The sequence below is a fragment of the Leptonychotes weddellii genome, chromosome 1 (assembly GCF_054177405.1).
Source record: "Leptonychotes weddellii isolate Sample4059 chromosome 1, ASM5417740v2, whole genome shotgun sequence".
Lineage (NCBI taxonomy): Eukaryota > Metazoa > Chordata > Mammalia > Carnivora > Phocidae > Leptonychotes > Leptonychotes weddellii.
In genome coordinates this window covers 9,218,379-9,237,575 of record NC_138369.1, presented here as the reverse complement: position 1 = coordinate 9,237,575, position 19,197 = coordinate 9,218,379, and the positions used below count along the sequence as shown (strand labels likewise).

At 48.5% G+C, this 19,197-nt stretch overlaps 3 protein-coding genes across 3 annotated transcripts in view; 1 reads left to right on the top strand and 2 right to left on the bottom strand.

The window, feature by feature from the left end:
- Positions 1–18,445, bottom strand: part of TPM4 (tropomyosin 4) — a 44,937-nt gene extending 26,492 nt beyond the window's left edge. The window contains exon 1 of the mRNA XM_081814747.1: positions 18,436–18,445. The gene's annotated coding sequence lies outside the window, so the exon portion shown is untranslated. The remainder of the gene's footprint in view (positions 1–18,435) is intronic.
- LOC145717007 (olfactory receptor 1f45-like) lies at positions 2,050–3,008 on the bottom strand. Its single transcript, XM_081802957.1, has one exon. The coding sequence runs from the start codon at positions 2,989–2,991 to the stop codon at positions 2,050–2,052; it is 942 nt and encodes a 313-aa protein (XP_081659083.1). The 5' UTR covers positions 2,992–3,008.
- LOC145720597 (olfactory receptor 1f45-like) lies at positions 17,700–18,658 on the top strand. Its single transcript, XM_081814708.1, has one exon. The coding sequence runs from the start codon at positions 17,717–17,719 to the stop codon at positions 18,656–18,658; it is 942 nt and encodes a 313-aa protein (XP_081670834.1). The 5' UTR covers positions 17,700–17,716.
- Positions 18,659–19,197: the final 539 nt, after the last annotated feature.

Sequence of the window (19,197 nt, the reverse complement as noted above, 5' to 3'; positions counted from 1 at the left end):
GCACACTGGGTGAGGGGAGGGCCAGATCAATGGACTTTGAGTTTACAAATTATTGGGTCAGGAGGAAACATTCCACCATGATGAAGAAGGCTGTGTATCAGCCAGAGATTTTGAACTGAGTTGACTGCATCAACGAGATGTCTTCAGGGTGGGGTGTTGGGTGGATTCTCTGAGTGGGGCAGAAGCATGCTTTCATGTAATTGGTGGCTAGAGGGATGGAAGGTGGACTGCTAGCTCTCTGCAAAACTCTACCCTCTCCCTCTTCTGTAGTAACAGAATCAGAGCCTGGCAACACAGCTGGCCAGCTACACCACGTGTCCTGGCCTCTCTTGCAGCTACGTGTAGCCTGCAGTGGGGTGGGAGACGTATGTGGTGCTTTGAGAGCAGGCACTTGCCTCCCCTGTGCTCTCTGATTAGATGTTTTGGTAATAATATTGTGATAGCAATATCTGGGAAATGGGGCAGAAATAAGACATGGGGAACTTGGGTCTGTGAATGATTTAAAGCAGAGTCACCCACTGACCTAGAACACCAACTGTCACATGAGAGAACAATAAACTTTTACCTTACTCAAGCCATATTTTTTTTGAATCCTTTTTTTTTTCTTAAGCAAACGTTAAGGGTTGGATTACATCCCCTCCTCAATTCATATCTTAAGTCCTAATCCCCAGTATTTCTGAATTTGAGCTTATTTAGAAATAGGATTCTTGCAGATATAATAGTTATGATGATGTCATACTGGAGTTGGGTGGGCTCCTAATCCAAGAGAACTGGTGTCCTTCTAAAAAAGGAACATTTGGAGATAGACATGCACACAAGGAGGATGCCATGTAGAGATGAGGCATGATCTGCAAGTAATGCGATGGCCAGCAAAGCACCAGCTCCCACCAGCTAGGAGAGAGGCTTGGGATGGATTCTCCCTCACAGCCTTAGAAGGAACCCACCTGCCAACACCTTGATGTTCTACTTCTGGCCTCCAGAACCGTGAGACAACAAATTTCTGTGTAAGTCACCTCTTTTGTGGTTTGGTTTGGTTTGGTTTGGTTTTTACAGAATCCCCAGGAAACTAATACAGAAACTGGTACCAGAAATGAGATGCTGACATCACAAAAATGAAAATTTAGTTGCCATGAGCTGAGTGGTCTGGTGGTGAGGACACAAAAAACGCAGGATGAAAAGCTGGAGAACCTTGTTTTGCCAAAGAACATCATCTGGTAATACCGTCACTGGTGATAACCTGGAAGGTGGATCATATGTTCACTGAGCCTGTGTTTCTAGAAGTGATTGGAAAGAGCTATGATGTCACTGTGAGTTGGCTGCTTCTCGCTGCTTGGCAGCAAGGAATCACAAGAAAGAGATGGTCCTAGACAAGAATTGGCCAGTTTTCAAGGCCAGAAACATCATGAGGTTAGAAGAGCCAACAGCTTCCTGTTCTTCAAAACAGTATAAATAAGGATCTTGCCTCCTACCCAAGGTTATTGTTTCAGATGACCATTAACTGAGAGTGACCAAACGTAGGTAGTTCAAGGAAACAAATATTACAAAATCAATAAACATAAGAATTCTGGCTAGGAAAGCACATCGGATCTGGTGCCTCACAATGGAACTTACTAGAAACAACTAGACCAGTTGTCTACTCTAAGGTTCTAGAAGGAACTATGTTGTCACAGAAACAGCAAGATCTTATGACTTTTGAGCCTCTGCATTTGCATCTTTTTAGTAAACAGATTAACCTGAACCTTAAGCAAAGTGGGCTTGTGTCCCGGTCTCTGTAGTTTCCCGAGCATTTCCTTTTAACCGCGATGTGTTCTTCAGGCTGCAGTGTGAGCGCCACGTGGCCAGGGATTTTGTTTGTTCCCTGCTAGAACTTCAGCCCTTCAAAGAGTATCTACAATATAATAGATGTTCAAGAAATAGTTGCTGGAAGAATAAAGTAATACACAGAGAACCAAGAGCGATACGAAGGAAACATGGAACATTGGGAGTGTACAAGGACATTTCGTACAGATGGGCACTGGATTTGAGCACTCAAACATCCCAGTGCTATGGTCACTGAATAAAAACTGGCTTCCTATTGACGAGGGCCCCCAAGGCCCCCTTCATGTCACTGTTGCGTAGGCTGTAGATGAAAGGGTTCAGCATGGGAGTGACCACGGTGTACATCACCGCAGCGGCTGTGTCCTTCTGGGCTGTGTGGGAGGATGTGGGGCTAAAATAAACCTCAATGAGTGTCCCATAGAACAGGGACACCACAGACAGATGAGAGCCACAGGTGGAGAAAGCCTTCTGCTTGCCTCTGGTGGAGGGGATCCTCAGCACCGTGGCAAAGATGCGTGTGTAGGAGACCAAGATGCCCACAAAGGCGGTGACAGTGGGCAGGGCGCCCACAGTGTACACCATTGCATTATTGAGAAAGGTGTCAGAGCAGGCCAGCTTCAGCAGAGGGCTGAGGTCACAAAAGAAATGGGGCACGCGGTTGTGGGTGCAGAAGGAGAGGCGAGTCAATAATACGGTGTGGGTCAGGGCATTCCCGAAGGCTGCAGACCAGGATGCAGCCACCAGAGGCCGCAGAGCTTGGTGTTTTACAGACCTGGCATAGTGCAGAGGGTGACAGATGGCCACATAGCGGTCATAGGCCATGGCAGTCAGCAGGAAGCTATCGACGCCAGCAAACCAGATGAAGAAGAACATCTGGGTCAGGCAGCCCGCGTAAGGGATCCCTTTGTGCCCTGACACGTGGTTGGCCAGCATCTTGGGAATGGTGGTAGAGGTGAAGCAAATGTCCACAAAGGCCAAGTTAGCCAGGAAGAAGTACATGGGAGTGTGGAGTCGGGGGTCAGTGGCGATAGCCAGGAAGATGAGCAGGTTCCCCAGTCCCGTGACCAGGTACATAGTCAGGAAGAGGATGAACAGCGGTTGCTGTTGCTTGGGGTTCTCTGAGAGGCCCAGGAGCAGGAACTCAGAGACCGAGGTGACATTTGCCTTTTCCATGGCCCTCCTGGATCAATCAGAAAGGACATCCAAGAGTTGTCCAGGGTCCTGATACGGCCAGCCCTTCTACTGCACCCTGATCTCATCTCCCCTCGTTGGTTCAGTCATTCATCCCTTCTGCCCACTCTCTCCTGCAACAGGACCCCCCACCCACCCACCTGTTTGCTGCATCCTTTCCATCAGTGACACACCATCCATTCCCCACAACCCACCTGCAGGATGGGTGGACAGCTGCCAAGCACGTGGACCATTTCTCACCTCACCCCCTTCACCTCCGTGCCCCAGGGCGTCATCTGGGTTCAGTAGTGAGCTCAGCCTGCACTCGGGGTACCGTGGAAATCTGGGCATTAACACCCCCAGGAGTGACTTTCAGCCGGCAGAGGACCTGTCCTTGTTGGGTGACTCCCCTGGCTTCATCACTCCTGAGTGAGGCAGTTCTGAGGTGTGTTCTCTTGAGGATCCCTAGAAGGATCGCCCCTCAGCTGCCCCAAGTGGGAATCTGCTCATCCGTGCCTCCCTTCCCCAAATGCTCATTGGATCTCCTGGGATTACGTCTTAAACATAGGATTTGCACTCAAGTCCTTGACTCAGAACCTGCCTTCGGGAGAGTCCAAAGTAAGACTCGAGGATTTGAGAATTTCTTCCATCTTCGCGAGAATCACGTTTAGTTCATTTGGGGCTCAATAAAGAAAATTTATTAGTTAATGACAAAAGATGAAAAGAACATCGTTATTAAGTGTCACACTAAAGAACACTGGAATAATAAAAAGTTCCAGGAAAAAATTGTTTTATGTCAAAGTAGTTGGTAAAGCAGACAGAAAGCATTTAGAAAGCAATATGCCTTTTAAAATACTCTGGTGTATGGTTAAAAGTCACTGAGACTTTTCAGATACAAAATAATTAATAAAACATCCAAAACCGTAATATCGATATGGGCATAAGCACTGCCATTCAGACTTGTGGATTCGTCTGTGGCAAAACCCATTCCCTGGAAAGAGAAAACAGCATTGTGAAAAATCACTCAAGTAAGGAAAACCTCAACCATGATCGGTGTCACTAAAGTTGTTTCCGTAATTTATTTTAAAAGCGAAATTCACAGATGTAAGTCCAGAGTTTTGGGCAAAGCTTGCAGAACTTTCCAGATGTTTTAATTTGGTATCATTCAAGTCTCTTGGTTCAGCTTTTGCTGGATGATTCAAAAAAGATACAACAAAAATGGAGCACTTGAAATATGCCTCTTAAAACCTTACATATGCCACCAGGCGTCCAATAAACACAGAGATAATAAATCAATGTTCTGAAGAGCTGGGGATCGAAATAGAGAAAATTGGAAGTGTATTTGGACGCAAACCGATAAACCGAGGAGCTGAGGCTGCAAAGAACAGCCTGGAAATCCTGTCAGGTCTTGTAAATTTTTCTCAGTAATAATTGTGGGAAAGGAGTCAGCATTTAGAAAATAAGTGTGTATTTTTTGGTTTGTTTTTAGATTTTAAGAGTTGGCCTTAATAAGTGCAATTCTAGGGGCACCTGGGTGGTTCAGTCAGTAGGCACCTGACTTGGGTTCAGGTCGTGATCTCAGGGTCCTGGGATCCAACCCCATGTGGGGCTCCTGGCTCTGCTGGAAGTCTGCTTCTCCCTCTCCCTCTGCCCCTCTCTCAAATTAAATTAAATTAAATTAAATTAAATTAAATTAAATTAAATTAATAAAAGCAATTCTAACAGGGACATCAACACTTTATCGGGTTTTACAAGAAAAGAATAGTTGGGTTACTAAACCTGATGACAATTTGATATATAAAAAGAACTGAACACATGAAAATAAGTGAAAAGAACCCGACTGAAACAGAAGTGTGAGATATTAGAGGAATGGAGAAACGTGGGATGCTACCCGAAATCCAACAAAATAAGTATCGATCCCCAGGTGAGGGGGCTGGGAGACTATTTGGGGGTCCACGACTAAATTTCATGAAAATGAAATTGTTGTTTGATGACAAGAGTAAAAAGAAATCCATTTATTGAATCCTATGAGTTGATCAAAGTATATCCGTGAAGCTCTGTGGGACAAATATTAATAAAATCAAGCTCTTCAAATAAATAGGACAATTAAACCATTGCTAGAGCTTCATCGAGTGGAAAGGTATCCAATATATAAAAATCTCAGACGGGACTACAAGAGCTAGGACGTTGCTTTCAATTTAAATTGTTTGTTCAAAAAAACAGAGTTGGTTCAGGAGAAGGTGAGAGAGGACTTTAGCACCTTGAACAACAGTATTGATGTTAAGAGGAAATCTTGCCTTTTTGAAGCTGCAAGTGACCTAAAGGACATCACCTTGAACTGTCCCTCTCTCCATCTTTCCCTCCTCATCTCTGATCTCACCTCCTACTCTCCATTGCGCTCATTCTGGTGTCATTGATGGTCCTTGAACAAGCCAGGCATGCTCCTGCCTCGGGGCCTTTGTACTGTCTGTCCCTCTGCTTAGAACATTCTTCTCCCCAGATAGCCACGTGGCTCTGTTTTCCACCTTAAGCCCCTAAAATAACATCTTCATGAAGCAGGCAAGAGGAGCTTTTTACAGAAGTTAACTAGATCTTGTCCTTCACATAGCACCCTTCTCTCCATTACATGTAGAGGATAATTCCAAAGCCTGGTGCGGCCACTATGGAAAACAACATGAAGATTCTCAAAAAAACAAAAAGGAAATGAAAACAGAATGTCTGAGAGCTATCTGCAATCCCACGCTCCTCGCTGCATTATTCGCAGTAGCTGAGCATGGAAACAACCCAAGTGTTTGTCAAGAAAATGGGGTGTATACACGATTAGAATATCGTTCAGCCATGGAAAAGAAGGAAATCCTGCCATTTGCGGCAACACACATGGACCTTGAGCGCCTGGGGCTAAGTGAGATAAGCCAGATGGAAAAAGACAAATACTGCATGCTTATCACTTATGTGTGGACTCTAAAACCAAACAAACAAAAAACAAATCTTACAGAGTCTAGCCCCTGCTGACCTCCCCGGTGTCTACTCATGTCACGATCCTCCAGCCACACAGATGGTCCAAGACTGGCCCTTCCTCAAGGACTTGCTCTTTCCTCTGCCTCGAGCGCTCTGCCTTTAGGACCCCTTTGCAGATTTCAAGACCCACCCCAGATCCTTCCTTCTCCCCCAAAGCTCAGCCCACAGCGGCTGCTGTGTCCTCGGTCCTCCCGGGACTGTGTTCTCTGGACCTGAAGAGGAGCCTCCTCCCTGGGACCCTGTGCCCGCTGCCCCGTCTCTCTCCTCCCCTGCCCAGGAAGTGAACATGCCGTGTTCCACTTGCTTGTCGAGTCGTTGACCACCGACGGAGCATCTTCAGTGTGGCATTCCCCAAGCTGTGGATGGGAATTCTGAGATGAGGGCAAACACAGGGAGCCCCTCCCGACCCTGCAATTCACCACCGAGGAGTTCTCTAGAAGGAGTGTGGTGAGATGCGTTCAAGGACGTTTGGAACGAGTAGTGCTCATCCACAGTGTGGGTGCATACATCCATCGGGGCACTCTTACTCGGGGCACATTTCTGTGTCCCAGGAATGGTCGAAACGGGAAACTGCTCTCACCAACCTGGATGAATCTCAAAAGCAGGGGCAGAAGAAAACCACAGAAGGATGTGCACAGAATCACGTTGCTCAGGGAAAGTTTAAAAACACGCAACAGGGTTCTATGGATCGTTCGTGGATACGTCCCAGCTAGTAAAGGTGCAAACGTGTGTGGGAGTGATCGATAACTAGTGGTAGGATGTCGGTTATCTCAGAGCCAGGGGAGGGAGGGAGAGGGAGGGAGGGGTGCTACACACGCATATGGGAGTATGGGAACGGAGGGGGACTGTACAGGGACGTTTTACTTCTTAATCTGGAAGATGAATACAAGCCGGAATCCAGCTTGAAGCATGATCTATGCTTTTTTTTTTTTTTTTAAGATTTTATTTATTTATTTGAGAGAGAGCTCAAAGCAAGAGAGAGCACAAGCAGGGGGAGGGGCAGAGGGAAAAGGACAATCAGACTCTGTGCCAAGCCTGGAGCCTGACACGGGGCTCAATCCCAGGACCCTAGGATCATGACCTGAGCTGAAGGCAGACGCTTAACCAACTGAGCCACCCAGGTGCCCCGACCTATGCTTTTTTGAATGCCTGCAATATCACACACACACACACACACACACCATCTCCCCTCAAGGAACTCATAGGAGACAGAGACCCGGGTGGGTGGGTAAGAAAATGATGGATTCCATCTCATCCTCTGGCCAGGGTCACTGTGTCACCTGAGGTCCCATCCCAGGTTCCAGACGCCCCACCTTTGCTGAACTTGCCCTGGGTCCCACAGACCGTGTGTGAAGCCCCGCTCAGCGTCCACCCCCAATCCCGTTCTTCCTCTGTGCCCAGGCTGAGCGCTGGCCCCGCCGACCACCCAGGCACCTGGGTCAGAGATGCGGGCGGCAGCGCGGTCTCCTCCCACCCCCTCACTGCATCCTGATGCTTCTGCCTGAGCTTCCTCTTCTTCCTCTCCTCCCAGTGCCCCACCGGGTTCTCGTCTTGTCACTCTTCAACTTCAACCCTGCCCCTTCTCGGGGCTCTTTGCGGCCAGGCTTCTTCTTCTGGTTGAGCCTCCATAATGGCCACCACCACAGTGAAATGACCTCTCCCTTGCTTCGAAGGCTGCACTGGCTCCCCATGGCCCTGCTGCTAATAGTGAATGTGTCTTCCACACCTCCTGCGCACCTGACACCCGGCAAGGAGTTTGACGTGCTGTGTCTGACTCGACCCTCTAAGAGGGGCACTCTTACCTCCGTTTCTAGGATGAAGAAGCTTGGGGACGACACCCAGGTACTCACCCTGTCTGCGTCCCTCTCCCCCACTCAGCTGTGGAAGGTGTCCCCTCTGCTGCCGAAATGCCCGGTCAGCGGAGAGCCGGCTTTTGCCGGGAGAGCACTGCGGGCCGCAGGTGACGTAGAGGCAAGTCTTGGCCTCTTTGGCCTCCCAGGAGGGAGCTGGAGGACCTGCCGGAGCCAAACTTACCCTCCATCCCACTCCTCGGGCCCAGTCCCTCGTGTCTTGTTAAGGCACCTGCTAATTGTCCGCTGCACTCTCTGTCCCTGCTGGCCTGCCTCTTTGGGGAGGAGGCCGCCCGCAGCCTGCACCGGGCTTTCCCCTCTACCCCTGAGCTGGGAGGGGAGGGTGGTGCAGGGGCTCTGGGCCTGTTCGGGGGACCTTCCCCGTGGGGCCTGCGCCCAGCACATTCCCCAGCTCGGCTGGGGCTGCCTCCCGCTGGGCCAGGTCCAGGGCTTCCCATCAGTGGGAGCAACAGCCTACTGACCTTTATTTCTTCATTAAGGTGAAATTCACACGACACAGGATTAACCGTTTGAAAGTGGACGCTTCCACGGCCTGCAGCATATTCATGACTTCGTGCAACCACCACCTCTATCTTGTTCCAGAACATTTGTATCCCCCCAGAAGGAAACCCCGTCCCCGTGAGCAGTCACTCCCCGCCCCCCTCCCCCAGCCCCTGGCAACCACCAGGCTGCTCTCTGTCTCTGTGGACTTACTCATTCTGGACACTCCCTAAACATGGGATCCTACGGTGTGTGGCCTTTTGCGTCTGGCTCCTTTCCCTTAGCGTGATATGTTCACCGTTCGCCTGAGGTACAGCGTGAGTCAGAGCTTCATTCCTTTTTATGGCTGAGTAGTGTTCCGCTAACGGACGTCCCTCGAATGTTAAGGGAGTACTATTCCGTCGTAGGAATGAACCACGATCTGTTTATCCATTCGCCATGGACCTTTGGGGTGTAGCCCCCTTTGGGCTGTTGTGAATAGTGCTTCTGTGAACATCTGTGCACTGGCCTCTCTTTGGGTCCCTCTTTCCAGTTCTGTGGGGATTATCCCTCCGTGCAGAATGGCTGAGTCATGCAGCAGTTCTAGGTTTAACCTTCTGAGGAACTGCCAAACTGTTTTCCACAGCGGCTCCCCCATTTTGTGTCCCCCCCGCCCCCTGCAGTGCACAAGGGCTCCGATTTCTCCACATCTCACCAACCCTTGTCCAACCTTCTTATGAGCGCCACCAAGCGGCGTGAAGCCTTATCTCATTATGGCTCTGACTTGCATTTCCTTGCATGAGTCATCAAGTTGAGCATCTTTTCATGTTCTAAATACTCTTGAGCTTGCACATCTACTGGGAAAATATATTTGGGCACATACTCCTGCTATAGGAATATTTATTTAAAAACTAAGTATTGTACCACCAAGGAATGCCATGAGCGGTGTGAAACACTCCTCCCAAATTGAAGTTAAAAAGAGAAGCTCTTAGAATGAAATAAACTCTTGGTTACTTCTAATCACTCTGACAGTAACCCTGGCAAGAGCTAGCACTTCAGGTACGCTGGGGCCAAGTTCATGGCTAAGGTTATGGTAGAAACTCTTATCAGGAGATACCTGGGTGGCTCAGTTGGTTGAGCACCAGCTCTTGGTGTTGGCTCAGGTCATGATCGCGGGGTCCTGTGATCGAGGCCTGCATGGGGGTCTGCCACTCAGTGGGGAGTCTGCTTGAAGAGTGTCTCTCCCTCTGCCCCTCCCCCAACCCGTACTCGCTCTCGCTCTTTCTCTCCCTCTCTCCAAAATAAATAAATAAATCTTTTAAAAAAAGAAACCATTTCGTGTGGGCTTTTTGACCACTGAAAAATGTTTGACTTTTTTTTTAAAGATTTTATTTATTTATTTGAGAGAGAGAGTACAATCTGGGGAGAGAGGCAGAGGGAGAGGGAGAAGCAGACTCCCCACTGAGCAGGGAGCCCGATGCGGGGCTTGATCCCAGGACCCCGAGATCATGACCTGAGCCGAAGGCAGACGCTCAACCGACTGAGCCACCCAGGCGCCCCAGGAATGGACTATTGATACAAGTGACGACCAGGATGGTTCTGAACGGTATTGTGCTGTGTAAAAGAAGCCAATCTCAAAAGGTCACATATTCTATGATATTATATACATGACTTTCTTGAGACATCAGAATTAGGGGAGTTATACTGACCAGAGTATGGTTGCCAAGGGTTAGGGAGGAGAGTGTTGACTACAAAAGGGAGGCACAGGGGTGTCTTTGGGATGATAAAACAGTTCTGTTTCCTGACTGTCGTGGTAATTACATGAATCTATGCAATTTCATAAAGCGTTTCAAAGCAATTGAGTGCATATAAAAAGTGATGAATTAAAAAAAAAGATATTTAGTTAATAGTATTGTGCTACTGTCAGTGTCCTGGTTTTTATAAATGTACCATAATTATATACTAATAAATATATACAAATCTATAATTATATATATTTTTTTATGTAATATATAATTATTTTTAATATGTTTGTATATATAATCATATAATTATAAAATGCTTTCTTTGGGGGAAGCTGAGTGAACGCTATACAGGATCACTTCATCTATGTTTGCAAATTTTATGTAAGTCTAAGATTATTTAGAAATAAAAAGGGTTTGGGATGCCTGGGTGGCTCAGTCCATTAAGTTTCTGCCTTTGGCTCAGGTCATGATTCCAGGGTCCTGGGATCAGTCCCACATCAGCAGGGAGCCTGCTTCTCCCTTTGCCTGCCACTCCCCCTGCTTGTGTTCTCTCTCTCTATCTATCTAACAAATAAATAAGTTAAAAAAAAAGAAATAAAAAGTGTTTAACCGTAAAAGGGAAGTGTACTTTGCTCATATTTTCTATTTCACCAGTTTGACTCTTTAGCTCTCAAACTATTTTGACGGCTTGAATGCAACTTCCGTGCGATGAGTAGATTTACGGGTTGTATTAACCATTTTTATATCAACCAATCGTCAAAAATGAGCTTACGACATTAAAGAGTGCACGTGGACCCCAATGCCAACCAGAGAATGCTGCTGGTATCACTTCCACCCCTAAAATGAACTCCTTGTCAGCCCCATTGTGACCGGGAAAGGCAATGACAAAGTAATCAGTTACGATTGGAAATAGTCAAACATTTTTCAGTGGTCAAAAAGCCCACACGAAATGGTTTCTTTTTTTAAAAGATTTATTTATTTATTTTGGAGAGAGGGAGAGAAAGAGCGAGAGCGAGTACGGGTTGGGGGAGGGGCAGAGGGAGAGACACTCTTCAAGCAGACTCCCCACTGAGTGGCAGACCCCCATGCAGGCCTCGATCACAGGACCCCGCGATCATGACCTGAGCCAACACCAAGAGCTGGTGCTCAACCAACTGAGCCACCCAGGTATCTCCTGATAAGAGTTTCTACCATAACCTTAGCCATGAACTTGGCCCCAGCGTACCTGAAGTGCTAGCTCTTGCCAGGGTTACTGTCAGAGTGATTAGAAGTAACCAAGAGTTTATTTCATTCTAAGAGCTTCTCTTTTTAACTTCAATTTGGGAGGAGTGTTTCACACCGCTCATGGCATTCCTTGGTGGTACAATACTTAGTTTTTAAATAAATATTCCTATAGCAGGAGTATGTGCCCAAATATATTTTCCCAGTAGATGTGCAAGCTCAAGAGTATTTAGAACATGAAAAGATGCTCAACTTGATGACTCATGCAAGGAAATGCAAGTCAGAGCCATAATGAGATAAGGCTTCACGCCGCTTGGTGGCGCTCATAAGAAGGTTGGACAAGGGTTGGTGAGATGTGGAGAAATCGGAGCCCTTGTGCACTGCAGGGGGCGGGGGGGACACAAAATGGGGGAGCCGCTGTGGAAAACAGTTTGGCAGTTCCTCAGAAGGTTAAACCTAGAACTGCTGCATGACTCAGCCATTCTGCACGGAGGGATAATCCCCACAGAACTGGAAAGAGGGACCCAAAGAGAGGCCAGTGCACAGATGTTCACAGAAGCACTATTCACAACAGCCCAAAGGGGGCTACACCCCAAAGGTCCATGGCGAATGGATAAACAGATCGTGGTTCATTCCTACGACGGAATAGTACTCCCTTAACATTCGAGGGACGTCCGTTAGCGGAACACTACTCAGCCATAAAAAGGAATGAAGCTCTGACTCACGCTGTACCTCAGGCGAACGGTGAACATATCACGCTAAGGGAAAGGAGCCAGACGCAAAAGGCCACACACCGTAGGATCCCATGTTTAGGGAGTGTCCAGAATGAGTAAGTCCACAGAGACAGAGAGCAGCCTGGTGGTTGCCAGGGGCTGGGGGAGGGGGGCGGGGAGTGACTGCTCACGGGGACGGGGTTTCCTTCTGGGGGGATACAAATGTTCTGGAACAAGATAGAGGTGGTGGTTGCACGAAGTCATGAATATGCTGCAGGCCGTGGAAGCGTCCACTTTCAAACGGTTAATCCTGTGTCGTGTGAATTTCACCTTAATGAAGAAATAAAGGTCAGTAGGCTGTTGCTCCCACTGATGGGAAGCCCTGGACCTGGCCCAGCGGGAGGCAGCCCCAGCCGAGCTGGGGAATGTGCTGGGCGCAGGCCCCACGGGGAAGGTCCCCCGAACAGGCCCAGAGCCCCTGCACCACCCTCCCCTCCCAGCTCAGGGGTAGAGGGGAAAGCCCGGTGCAGGCTGCGGGCGGCCTCCTCCCCAAAGAGGCAGGCCAGCAGGGACAGAGAGTGCAGCGGACAATTAGCAGGTGCCTTAACAAGACACGAGGGACTGGGCCCGAGGAGTGGGATGGAGGGTAAGTTTGGCTCCGGCAGGTCCTCCAGCTCCCTCCTGGGAGGCCAAAGAGGCCAAGACTTGCCTCTACGTCACCTGCGGCCCGCAGTGCTCTCCCGGCAAAAGCCGGCTCTCCGCTGACCGGGCATTTCGGCAGCAGAGGGGACACCTTCCACAGCTGAGTGGGGGAGAGGGACGCAGACAGGGTGAGTACCTGGGTGTCGTCCCCAAGCTTCTTCATCCTAGAAACGGAGGTAAGAGTGCCCCTCTTAGAGGGTCGAGTCAGACACAGCACGTCAAACTCCTTGCCGGGTGTCAGGTGCGCAGGAGGTGTGGAAGACACATTCACTATTAGCAGCAGGGCCATGGGGAGCCAGTGCAGCCTTCGAAGCAAGGGAGAGGTCATTTCACTGTGGTGGTGGCCATTATGGAGGCTCAACCAGAAGAAGAAGCCTGGCCGCAAAGAGCCCCGAGAAGGGGCAGGGTTGAAGTTGAAGAGTGACAAGACGAGAACCCGGTGGGGCACTGGGAGGAGAGGAAGAAGAGGAAGCTCAGGCAGAAGCATCAGGATGCAGTGAGGGGGTGGGAGGAGACCGCGCTGCCGCCCGCATCTCTGACCCAGGTGCCTGGGTGGTCGGCGGGGCCAGCGCTCAGCCTGGGCACAGAGGAAGAACGGGATTGGGGGTGGACGCTGAGCGGGGCTTCACACACGGTCTGTGGGACCCAGGGCAAGTTCAGCAAAGGTGGGGCGTCTGGAACCTGGGATGGGACCTCAGGTGACACAGTGACCCTGGCCAGAGGATGAGATGGAATCCATCATTTTCTTAGCCACCCACCCGGGTCTCTGTCTCCTATGAGTTCCTTGAGGGGAGATGGTGTGTGTGTGTGTGTGTGTGTGTGTGTGATATTGCAGGCATTCAAAAAAGCATAGGTCGGGGCACCTGGGTGGCTCAGTTGGTTAAGCGTCTGCCTTCAGCTCAGGTCATGATCCTAGGGTCCTGGGATTGAGCCCCGTGTCAGGCTCCAGGCTTGGCACAGAGTCTGATTGTCCTTTTCCCTCTGCCCCTCCCCCTGCTTGTGCTCTCTCTTGCTTTGAGCTCTCTCTCAAATAAATAAATAAAATCTTAAAAAAAAAAAAAAAAGCATAGATCATGCTTCAAGCTGGATTCCGGCTTGTATTCATCTTCCAGATTAAGAAGTAAAACGTCCCTGTACAGTCCCCCTCCGTTCCCATACTCCCATATGCGTGTGTAGCACCCCTCCCTCCCTCTCCCTCCCTCCCCTGGCTCTGAGATAACCGACATCCTACCACTAGTTATCGATCACTCCCACACACGTTTGCACCTTTACTAGCTGGGACGTATCCACGAACGATCCATAGAACCCTGTTGCGTGTTTTTAAACTTTCCCTGAGCAACGTGATTCTGTGCACATCCTTCTGTGGTTTTCTTCTGCCCCTGCTTTTGAGATTCATCCAGGTTGGTGAGAGCAGTTTCCCGTTTCGACCATTCCTGGGACACAGAAATGTGCCCCGAGTAAGAGTGCCCCGATGGATGTATGCACCCACACTGTGGATGAGCACTACTCGTTCCAAACGTCCTTGAACGCATCTCACCACACTCCTTCTAGAGAACTCCTCGGTGGTGAATTGCAGGGTCGGGAGGGGCTCCCTGTGTTTGCCCTCATCTCAGAATTCCCATCCACAGCTTGGGGAATGCCACACTGAAGATGCTCCGTCGGTGGTCAACGACTCGACAAGCAAGTGGAACACGGCATGTTCACTTCCTGGGCAGGGGAGGAGAGAGACGGGGCAGCGGGCACAGGGTCCCAGGGAGGAGGCTCCTCTTCAGGTCCAGAGAACACAGTCCCGGGAGGACCGAGGACACAGCAGCCGCTGTGGGCTGAGCTTTGGGGGAGAAGGAAGGATCTGGGGTGGGTCTTGAAATCTGCAAAGGGGTCCTAAAGGCAGAGCGCTCGAGGCAGAGGAAAGAGCAAGTCCTTGAGGAAGGGCCAGTCTTGGACCATCTGTGTGGCTGGAGGATCGTGACATGAGTAGACACCGGGGAGGTCAGCAGGGGCTAGACTCTGTAAGATTTGTTTTTTGTTTGTTTGGTTTTAGAGTCCACACATAAGTGATAAGCATGCAGTATTTGTCTTTTTCCATCTGGCTTATCTCACTTAGCCCCAGGCGCTCAAGGTCCATGTGTGTTGCCGCAAATGGCAGGATTTCCTTCTTTTCCATGGCTGAACGATATTCTAATCGTGTATACACCCCATTTTCTTGACAAACACTTGGGTTGTTTCCATGCTCAGCTACTGCGAATAATGCAGCGAGGAGCGTGGGATTGCAGATAGCTCTCAGACATTCTGTTTTCATTTCCTTTTTGTTTTTTTGAGAATCTTCATGTTGTTTTCCATAGTGGCCGCACCAGGCTTTGGAATTATCCTCTACATGTAATGGAGAGAAGGGTGCTATGTGAAGGACAAGATCTAGTTAACTTCTGTAAAAAGCTCCTCTTGCCTGCTTCATGAAGATGTTATTTTAGGGGCTTAAGGTGGAAAACAGAGCCACGTGGCTATCTGGGGAGAAGAATGTTCTAAGCAGAGGGACAGACAGTACAAAGGCCCCGAGGCAGGAGCATGCCTGGCTTGTTCAAGGACCATCAATGACACCAGAATGAGCGCAATGGAGAGTAGGAGGTGAGATCAGAGATGAGGAGGGAAAGATGGAGAGAGGGACAGTTCAAGGTGATGTCCTTTAGGTCACTTGCAGCTTCAAAAAGGCAAGATTTCCTCTTAACATCAATACTGTTGTTCAAGGTGCTAAAGTCCTCTCTCACCTTCTCCTGAACCAACTCTGTTTTTTTGAACAAACAATTTAAATTGAAAGCAACGTCCTAGCTCTTGTAGTCCCGTCTGAGATTTTTATATATTGGATACCTTTCCACTCGATGAAGCTCTAGCAATGGTTTAATTGTCCTATTTATTTGAAGAGCTTGATTTTATTAATATTTGTCCCACAGAGCTTCACGGATATACTTTGATCAACTCATAGGATTCAATAAATGGATTTCTTTTTACTCTTGTCATCAAACAACAATTTCATTTTCATGAAATTTAGTCGTGGACCCCCAAATAGTCTCCCAGCCCCCTCACCTGGGGATCGATACTTATTTTGTTGGATTTCGGGTAGCATCCCACGTTTCTCCATTCCTCTAATATCTCACACTTCTGTTTCAGTCGGGTTCTTTTCACTTATTTTCATGTGTTCAGTTCTTTTTATATATCAAATTGTCATCAGGTTTAGTAACCCAACTATTCTTTTCTTGTAAAACCCGATAAAGTGTTGATGTCCCTGTTAGAATTGCTTTTATTAATTTAATTTAATTTAATTTAATTTAATTTAATTTAATTTAATTTGAGAGAGGGGCAGAGGGAGAGGGAGAAGCAGACTTCCAGCAGAGCCAGGAGCCCCACATGGGGTTGGATCCCAGGACCCTGAGATCACGACCTGAACCCAAGTCAGGTGCCTACTGACTGAACCACCCAGGTGCCCCTAGAATTGCACTTATTAAGGCCAACTCTTAAAATCTAAAAACAAACCAAAAAATACACACTTATTTTCTAAATGCTGACTCCTTTCCCACAATTATTACTGAGAAAAATTTACAAGACCTGACAGGATTTCCAGGCTGCTCTTTGCAGCCTCAGCTCCTCGGTTTATCGGTTTGCGTCCAAATACACTTCCAATTTTCTCTATTTCGATCCCCAGCTCTTCAGAACATTGATTTATTATCTCTGTGTTTATTGGACGCCTGGTGGCATATGTAAGGTTTTAAGAGGCATATTTCAAGTGCTCCATTTTTGTTGTATCTTTTTTGAATCATCCAGCAAAAGCTGAACCAAGAGACTTGAATGATACCAAATTAAAACATCTGGAAAGTTCTGCAAGCTTTGCCCAAAACTCTGGACTTACATCTGTGAATTTCGCTTTTAAAATAAATTACGGAAACAACTTTAGTGACACCGATCATGGTTGAGGTTTTCCTTACTTGAGTGATTTTTCACAATGCTGTTTTCTCTTTCCAGGGAATGGGTTTTGCCACAGACGAATCCACAAGTCTGAATGGCAGTGCTCATGCCCATATCGATATTACGGTTTGGGATGTTTTATTAATTATTTTGTATCTGAAAAGTCTCAGTGACTTTTAACCATACACCAGAGTATTTTAAAAGGCATATTGCTTTCTAAATGCTTTCTGTCTGCTTTACCAACTACTTTGACATAAAACAATTTTTTCCTGGAACTTTTTATTATTCCAGTGTTCTTTAGTGTGACACTTAATAACGATGTTCTTTTCATCTTTTGTCATTAACTAATAAATTTTCTTTATTGAGCCCCAAATGAACTAAACGTGATTCTCGCGAAGATGGAAGAAATTCTCAAATCCTCGAGTCTTACTTTGGACTCTCCCGAAGGCAGGTTCTGAGTCAAGGACTTGAGTGCAAATCCTATGTTTAAGACGTAATCCCAGGAGATCCAATGAGCATTTGGGGAAGGGAGGCACGGATGAGCAGATTCCCACTTGGGGCAGCTGAGGGGCGATCCTTCTAGGGATCCTCAAGAGAACACACCTCAGAACTGCCTCACTCAGGAGTGATGAAGCCAGGGGAGTCACCCAACAAGGACAGGTCCTCTGCCGGCTGAAAGTCACTCCTGGGGGTGTTAATGCCCAGATTTCCACGGTACCCCGAGTGCAGGCTGAGCTCACTACTGAACCCAGATGACGCCCTGGGGCACGGAGGTGAAGGGGGTGAGGTGAGAAATGGTCCACGTGCTTGGCAGCTGTCCACCCATCCTGCAGGTGGGTTGTGGGGAATGGATGGTGTGTCACTGATGGAAAGGATGCAGCAAACAGGTGGGTGGGTGGGGGGTCCTGTTGCAGGAGAGAGTGGGCAGAAGGGATGAATGACTGAACCAACGAGGGGAGATGAGATCAGGGTGCAGTAGAAGGGCTGGCCGTATCAGGACCCTGGACAACTCTTGGATGTCCTTTCTGATTGATCCAGGAGGGCCATGGAAAAGGCAAATGTCACCTCGGTCTCTGAGTTCCTGCTCCTGGGCCTCTCAGAGAACCCCAAGCAACAGCAACCGCTGTTCATCCTCTTCCTGACTATGTACCTGGTCACGGGACTGGGGAACCTGCTCATCTTCCTGGCTATCGCCACTGACCCCCGACTCCACACTCCCATGTACTTCTTCCTGGCTAACTTGGCCTTTGTGGACATTTGCTTCACCTCTACCACCATTCCCAAGATGCTGGCCAACCACGTGTCAGGGCACAAAGGGATCCCTTACGCGGGCTGCCTGACCCAGATGTTCTTCTTCATCTGGTTTGCTGGCGTCGATAGCTTCCTGCTGACTGCCATGGCCTATGACCGCTATGTGGCCATCTGTCACCCTCTGCACTATGCCAGGTCTGTAAAACACCAAGCTCTGCGGCCTCTGGTGGCTGCATCCTGGTCTGCAGCCTTTGGGAATGCCCTGACCCACACCGTATTATTGACTCGCCTCTCCTTCTGCACCCACAACCGCGTGCCCCATTTCTTTTGTGACCTCAGCCCTCTGCTGAAGCTGGCCTGCTCTGACACCTTTCTCAATAATGCAATGGTGTACACTGTGGGCGCCCTGCCCACTGTCACCGCCTTTGTGGGCATCTTGGTCTCCTACACACGCATCTTTGCCACGGTGCTGAGGATCCCCTCCACCAGAGGCAAGCAGAAGGCTTTCTCCACCTGTGGCTCTCATCTGTCTGTGGTGTCCCTGTTCTATGGGACACTCATTGAGGTTTATTTTAGCCCCACATCCTCCCACACAGCCCAGAAGGACACAGCCGCTGCGGTGATGTACACCGTGGTCACTCCCATGCTGAACCCTTTCATCTACAGCCTACGCAACAGTGACATGAAGGGGGCCTTGGGGGCCCTCGTCAATAGGAAGCCAGTTTTTATTCAGTGACCATAGCACTGGGATGTTTGAGTGCTCAAATCCAGTGCCCATCTGTACGAAATGTCCTTGTACACTCCCAATGTTCCATGTTTCCTTCGTATCGCTCTTGGTTCTCTGTGTATTACTTTATTCTTCCAGCAACTATTTCTTGAACATCTATTATATTGTAGATACTCTTTGAAGGGCTGAAGTTCTAGCAGGGAACAAACAAAATCCCTGGCCACGTGGCGCTCACACTGCAGCCTGAAGAACACATCGCGGTTAAAAGGAAATGCTCGGGAAACTACAGAGACCGGGACACAAGCCCACTTTGCTTAAGGTTCAGGTTAATCTGTTTACTAAAAAGATGCAAATGCAGAGGCTCAAAAGTCATAAGATCTTGCTGTTTCTGTGACAACATAGTTCCTTCTAGAACCTTAGAGTAGACAACTGGTCTAGTTGTTTCTAGTAAGTTCCATTGTGAGGCACCAGATCCGATGTGCTTTCCTAGCCAGAATTCTTATGTTTATTGATTTTGTAATATTTGTTTCCTTGAACTACCTACGTTT